Here is a 7,322-nt window from a genome sequence, read left to right on the forward strand (position 1 = left end):
TTTTTTCTTTTACCTGAAACTCAAACCTAATAAATTTTGAATTCAATTGCAATGTTAGCATCTCCTACGAAAGCATCCCAAATAAAAAAAATAAAATAAGAAGACACCAAAAACAAAAAGACAGAATAAACACTGAATGGACAATAGTTTTCACGGCATCTAGGCAACCCAAGGCGTTGGAGGGGGCTAGATGCAAGGAACCTGGCTGCCTAGGAGTCACCGATGACTTGACAACTATGATTTGGACCCATAGCCTGACATGCTGCCAGTAAATTGGCCTTAACATTCCCAAAACAGATAAACATTGTATGATCTAGCATAGAATCAACACGTTTTTGGCTCCTAAAGAAGTGATCCTGAGGAATGACAAAGATATAAAAAATAATGGCTCAAATTAAAGAAATATAAAGAATAATGATCTAATAGTTTTCTGGTAGTTCACCAAGAAAAAAAAAAAAAAGATCTAAGATTTTTCAGGAGATGCTAGTAGTCTCCCATAATTTAATTTTTCCATCCACGCGTATGCATTTCCAAGAATTAAATGGACTCCCAAGGAAGAAAAAACCCAATCTTGATTATGCCACTTTTGATGAGAAGAAAGGCAAAAACTGAACAATTGCTTTAATTAGAAAATCAAGCCATATGCCTCTTTGAGAGTATGTCATGCCCCCAAGACCACTTACAAAGGAAGTCCATCCAAAATAATCTGAATTGTCACGGCAGAAACAATATTTGCATGTCATAATTGCCACCAAAATTGCAAGACTTCAATCGGCATTTAGAAATCTGTCAACTAAAGGAGAAGTTTAGGCACTTCTAAAAACTTTCCTTCCTTCATAGCAGAGATTTGAAATTCTTTGAATAAATAAAAGGAAATGAAACAAGCTGCACTTCCAAAGAGGGAGAAATCACCCCATACAATTTTGCACTCCAATAATACATAATTCCACCCCAATTTTAAGAGAAAATAAATCAAGTAGGAGAATACTATAGTGTTAAAGGATTAATAATTATTTAGGTGTTGAAATGATGGGAAAGTTGAAGACAAGCTATTCTTTGTATTGCAACATGTTGGTCACAGGTTCAAAATTTGGAAACAGCCACTTCTGCAAATCAGGGGGTAAGGCTGCGTACACTTGCCCCTCCTAGACCCTGCAGTAGAGGGAGCCTTGTGCGCTGGGCTGCTCTCTAAACTAGTCTAGTGTCACAATATATAAAATATCTAAACCTCATAGAAATATGATCTACCTAAAACACATAGCGAGAAAATTCGAACCTATATGATTTGGTCTTATTAAATCATATTTATGACATTCGAAGACATAATCTAGACCTTTTTAGTATCTGGACATAGGTAAAAAAATTCCCCCACGGAATGTTTTACCTGATGACCACGGTATAACATTCCATTAGGATACAAAATAAAACTTATATTCCATAAATTTTGAGACTTTATTTTACGGTAGATTGATCTATATAAAACACTCTAATTGGTTATCTTGATGATATAAATGACTCCTTTATCTGTTTTTGTGCCCATTTTATCAGGTTCTTTGAAGTTATATGTAAGATTTATAATATTTCCATAATGTTTCATGTTCATCACAACTGATACAATGGTTTTATGGGTTTCCATAAACCATCATACCATAAAGCAACCATCATACCATAAAGCCCACCATCATGAACTACCTGAGCTGGATGATTCCACTCCAGCTCAACAAATTCTGTTTTCAAGAGAATAAGATAGATTCAAAGATTGATAGACAAAAGAGAAAATCGTTTTTTTGAAGGTGCCTCCATCATATGATGTAGCACTGGTCCATCAATTGGGCTGAAAGGATATATGTCTTGTTCAGATACTGCTCAACAAAATGGTGTGGCTGAAAGGAAGAATCGTTATTTTGATGGAGGTTGCTCTATCCCTTATGTTTGAAATGAAGGTACCAAATATTTTTGGGCTAATGTTGTTCTCACTGCTTGTTACCTTATTAATCATATGCCTTCTTCTGTTCTGCATGGTGGTATTCCTTATTTTTTATTATTTCCTTCTAACCCACTTTTGTTCTTCCTCCACGCGCTTTTGGGTGTATTTATTTTATTCGTGATCATCGTCCAGGTTTATCAAAGTTGGATACTCGAGCCAGTAAATGTCTCTTCTTGGGTTACTTACATACCCAAAAGGGATACCGATGTTATTCTCCTATCCTCCAAAAATACTTTGTTACTACTGATGTCTTTTTGAGTCCAGACCCTATCCAGATAAGTCATTTGTTTTGTATGAATTGGATGATGATCTTCCACTTTACAATATCCATCATTCTATTCCACAGGTTGCAACAGAAACAGTGTTGCCACCACCACCACCACGGCACCACCTCCTCCCCACTGGTTGTTCCACAGGTTTATACATGTCGTGTTCGGAAAGAATCAGCACCCCCTCTCTCTACGGAACCTACCCCATCATCTTCATCTATGGATCCTACTCCAGGTATTCCTTTTTCTGATTTGGATCTTCCTATTACACAACGTAAGGGTGTTAGGAGTTGTACCCAACATCCTATTGCTGATTTTGTATCTTATTCTGGCTTGTCGTCTTCTTTTGATTCCTGTCTTTCCACTATTTCTTGTCATCATGTTCCTAAGTCTATTGTAAAGGCATTATCTAGTACTGGCTGGAGGATAGCAATGGAAGACGAAATGCGTGCCTCGGATGAAAACCAGACTTGGGATCTTGTACCATTTCCTCCAGGCAAAAAAGCTATTGGTTGTTGTTGGGTGTATGCAGTTAAGGTTAACCCTGATGGATCTCTTGCTCGTTTGAATGCATAGTTAGTAGCGAAAGGGTATGCCCAGATTTATGGTGTTGACTATCAGGATACCTTTTCTTTTATTACCAAGTTGGCTTCTGTTCATGTTTTGATTTCTCTGGCAGCTTCGTCTCATTGGCCGTTGTTTCACCTTGATGTGAAGAATGCATTTCTTTACGGTGATTTGCATGAGGTGTATGGAGCAACTTCCGGGGTTGTTGCTCAGGGGAGTGTGGAAAGGTGTGCAAGCTTAAGAAGTCCTTGTACTATTGAAACAGTCTCCTCAGGCATGGTTTGGTAGGTTCACTGATAAGGTTTGTGTATTTGCGCTGTCAAGGAGTGACAGTGATTATTCTGCATTCTATCAGAAGTTTGATGTAGGAGGGATATTTCTGGTTGTGTATGTTGATGAAATTGTCATACTGGAGATGAAGTTAAAGGAATCCAAAGTTTGAAATCACATTTACAGCAACACTTTCAAACTAAGGATCTAGGAAGGTTGAAGTACTTTCTAGGGATTGAAGCTGCTCAGTCAAGGAAGGGAATTTCTCTATCTCAAAGAAAATATGTTTTGGATTTGCTTACAGAAATTGGTATATTAGAGATCAAACCCCTTGACACTCCAATTGATACAAATGTGAAACTTACATCTGAAGGAGGTGATGTTTTAGAAGATCCTGAGTGTTGTGAGTCAGTTTCTTTCGTCTCCACGAACTTCACATTGGGATGCCTTTGTTCATATTCTGAGATATCTCAAGAAATCTACAAGTCGTGGTCTGTTGTACTCTGATAATAGATGTAGTCGTATTAAAGGTTTTTGTGATGCTAATTGGGCTGGATCTCCTATTGATAGGCAGTCAACTACAAGATGTTGTACTTTTGTTGGTGAAAATCCTGTGTCTTGGAAGAACAAGAAGCAGGTTGTTGTGGCAAGGTCTAGCGCTGAGTTTGAGTATCATGCCATGGCTCATGTCACTTGTCAGTTGATGTGGGTAAAGCAGCTTTTGACGGAGCTTGGGTTTTACACTTCTTCTCCGTAATTGTGGTGTGATAACCAGTTGCAATCCATATTGCATCAAATCCAGTGTTCCATGAGAGGACAAAACATATTGAGGTAGACTGTCACTTCGAGAAAAATTACAGCAAGAAGCGATTTCTACAATTCATGTTCGTACAGGAGAGTAACTTGCAGATGTTTTCACTAAGACTTTGGGGAGTGGTAGAATGGACTATCTTTGTAATAAAGCTGGGCATGATTAACATCTATGCTCCAGCTTGAGGGGGATTGGGGAGTGTTAGAAGTGTTGCGTGAGAAGGAGGAGCAGTGGCCAGCTGTCTGGCGCAAGCCTCGACTCCCCTTGGGGGTTTCCTATTCTAACACTAGTTTGGTAGATTAAAATTAGAAGTTTGTTGTGTTTCCTATATTGTTATTTCTTATTCCACCTAGGAGTATGTAATTTCATGGTCTATATAATGAGAAGAGTTGGGCAGCCCATCTCATCGATAGGGACTCCCAAGTTTTCCCATCGTCTCTCCCTCGAGGGTGGGGGGAGAAGAATGAATGAAGAAAGAAAAGGCAAATTCTCTCAAATGCAAGTAGCTGACAACCGTATGCAATATCATGAACATTTAAGACATTCATCATTCAATCTAATAGACCGTTGATAAAGACCACAATAAAACACTTGAATTTAACTCCATTCATAAGGTCCTCTTCCATTGGTAAACAGATCAAGCCACTGGTTAAGATGTTCAATAAACAAATAAAAACACAAAAAAATCCTTTCTTTCAAAGCATTATTAAAAATAGAGAGGATATGTATACGGTTAAATTCTTCGAAATTTCTAAGATATATGTGGATTCACATACACGTACATTTATATTAGAAAGCACCAAATGTCAAACCAACAGTTAAGGGTCAAGCACCATTACTACACCTTATTAATGCATTAGATATTGTTTTCCGTTATTCTTAATAAATATTCTTTCGTTAGATGTTTAGGAAAAGGAAGGGGAGGTATTGTTGGTGTACGATGTCTTGTATTCCATCACAGTTTAATCCAGGGAGTACTGGTGCAGGCGCCTCTACAGGCAAGACGGTGGTCCTGCTAACCGGTTAACAAGCCGTGTGGGTTGCAAGGGGGCAGGAGACCCCCCTGCATAGCGGGGGTGTAGGGGGGCACAGCCCCTCACTCGATTTTTTTATTTGAGGGCAGTTTTATATTTTCCGGATTAGGATTTTTCGCTATATATTTGTAACGAGGATTTTTTTCTCTATAATGCAAGCAATACTGAGAGGTGTGAGGACGAGCATTGTAACCCTATTCTCCATTGATAGTGAAGCAGGATCTCATCTCACCGAGGACGTAGGCAATCTTGCCGAACCTCGTAAATCTGTGTGCATTGTTCATTCTTGTTTTTCTATTATCTTCTGCATCGTTTTAAGGTTGCGTTTCTATAGGTATTTCTTTCTAAAGCATACAAGTATGCATATAGAACCCGCTCATCACAATTCTAATAGCAAACAAGATTAATAAACAACATAATGCTTACACTCTGCTAGAATGAATATGCTGACAAGCAACTATTTTGAATATCAATAGCTCTAGAGAAAAATTAAAGAGCTAAATATAGTTGACTACTAGAAATTGGCAGTCCATGAACTTGTGCAGATCGAAAACAAGTTATCAAACCTTACTTTATTGTCTTCATTGGAGAAACGCTGGAGGCAATGCTGAATGACATGATGACCATTTGCATCCTTGGTAAGTATGACCGTTCCTGGCCTCAAAGCCAACATAAGACATGAAATTTGCTCTGGGGTGTTAAGATGCTCCAACAATTTCTGAACTGCACGGGTACTGCAACAGGAGAAAGATAACTGCTCTATGTTTTTTCGAAATATAATGTCTAGAAGAGCTACTGACTGTTAATACAATCTAAGGAATAACTAAATTTCTTCCTCTGATAGTAAATGAAAACACACTTAATAGGAAGAATTTCAGAAACAAGAAAGGGAATTTCAGGAACAACCGTACCCATGGCTATTGAGACAGATTGTGACAAGTTGGAATTCCTCCTTGGTGATCGTGTGAACAATCTCCAACTTCTGTTCTTCAGTACATATTTCCGAGAGCTTCTGGACAAGGTAATTCCCGAAAGGATGAACCATTAACTCATCCACATGGTCTTTCACCTCCGCAAAAATCATCTCAATCTCTTCAATTCTTCCCTCTTCGAACTTCTTCTGTAAGAATCGACACCCATGTTGATCCTTGGCCACCGCGACCATCCGGCCTCTCAAATCTTCCAAAGACGAGTAGTTTGGGAGCTGTTGTAGATGCTGTAGGCTCTGATTGAAGAACGGGGACCTCAATGAGATTAGATTTTCCGTTTCCAAGACCTGTCCATCTGGTGCAGCTACTCTGCAATGCCCATCAGAATCGAGGCGGAAACCGTTCCTATTGAAACAGGGCGTCATTGGGAAACGTTTGGTCTGCTCTCGGGAAGGTGGTTTTGGAAGCTGCAAGCGGCCATTGTTTCTGGGTTGGTGACGGCAGCAAGATTTCCCACAACCATTAATAGATGCAGCACCGGAGGGAACCAAACCCCCTACGCCATTAAAGAATTCCCTACGATGTTCGTCACTGGTAGCGATAGGATTTAATCCAGGAACGGGGTAACTCTCAGCACGAGCACGCAAAAACGCAGCCGCGATAGCTCCCTGAACCTTCAAGCGCTGTAACTCCACCTCCATAGCGGTTTGTTGCAACTGATGATAAGACAACGATTGAAAACCCTGACCCATAAAAGGATCCAAAACTGCAGAGTTCTCAAGTAAGGGAACACCGGGAACGTCACCACCAAGGGAAGGAGGAGCCGGCGGAGGATAAAAGTGGGATTGGTGAGGAGTCGAAGAGAGAGAAAGACGAGCAAGTGCAGATTCAAGCGACTGGTCAGGTATTGTTCCAAGAAGAAGAGGGTTTTGAATCCCAGAAGAGAACGCAACGTTATTGTTGATGGTGTTGTTAATGGCGTTATTAATGTTGCCGTTGCCGTTGCCGTTGCCGTTGCCGCAGAGCATCATCTGTCTCTGAAGGTACTGACTACTACGATTGTTCGAGACAAAAGACGGCGACATTGCAATTGGGATTTCATCTAAGAGCTTGTTTAACTCTTCTTCTTCGCCTCTTCTCTCCATCTTCTTCTTCGTTTCGTTCTTCAGAACAAGGATTTGGGAAGAAGAAATAGGGGTTTTGAAGGGTTTTAGAAGGATTCGGCTTCGGAAATATTGGGAATTGGGTTTTGAGAATGGTTTAAGAAGATTTGATCGAAAAAAATTGTTTCCTTAAATATATAATCCAACCAAGAAAACCCAATCAATTCAAGGATTCTTCCCAGAATTCCATGAGAAAAAGAGGTACAGAGCGAGTCGATCACTAGTTCACTACCGCTTAAAGGGCAAAGCAAAAAACCAAGGAGTCTCTCTCTCTCAAACGGTCTAACCTCAT

At 39.7% G+C, this 7,322-nt stretch overlaps 1 protein-coding gene across 1 annotated transcript in view; it reads right to left on the reverse strand.

Moving 5' to 3' along the window:
- The window catches only part of LOC122072674 (putative pumilio homolog 8, chloroplastic), an 11,299-nt gene extending 3,977 nt beyond the window's left edge, over positions 1 to 7,322 (reverse strand). The window contains exons 1-2 of the mRNA XM_042637060.1: positions 5,850 to 7,322; positions 5,510 to 5,672 (exon numbers count right to left, since the gene is read on the reverse strand). Coding sequence (XP_042492994.1) covers positions 5,510 to 5,672; positions 5,850 to 7,012 — 1,326 coding nt within the window. The 5' untranslated portion in view covers positions 7,013 to 7,322. The remainder of the gene's footprint in view (positions 1 to 5,509; positions 5,673 to 5,849) is intronic.

Source organism: Macadamia integrifolia, chromosome 3, assembly GCF_013358625.1.
Source record: "Macadamia integrifolia cultivar HAES 741 chromosome 3, SCU_Mint_v3, whole genome shotgun sequence".
In the NCBI taxonomy this organism is placed as follows: domain Eukaryota; kingdom Viridiplantae; phylum Streptophyta; class Magnoliopsida; order Proteales; family Proteaceae; genus Macadamia; species Macadamia integrifolia.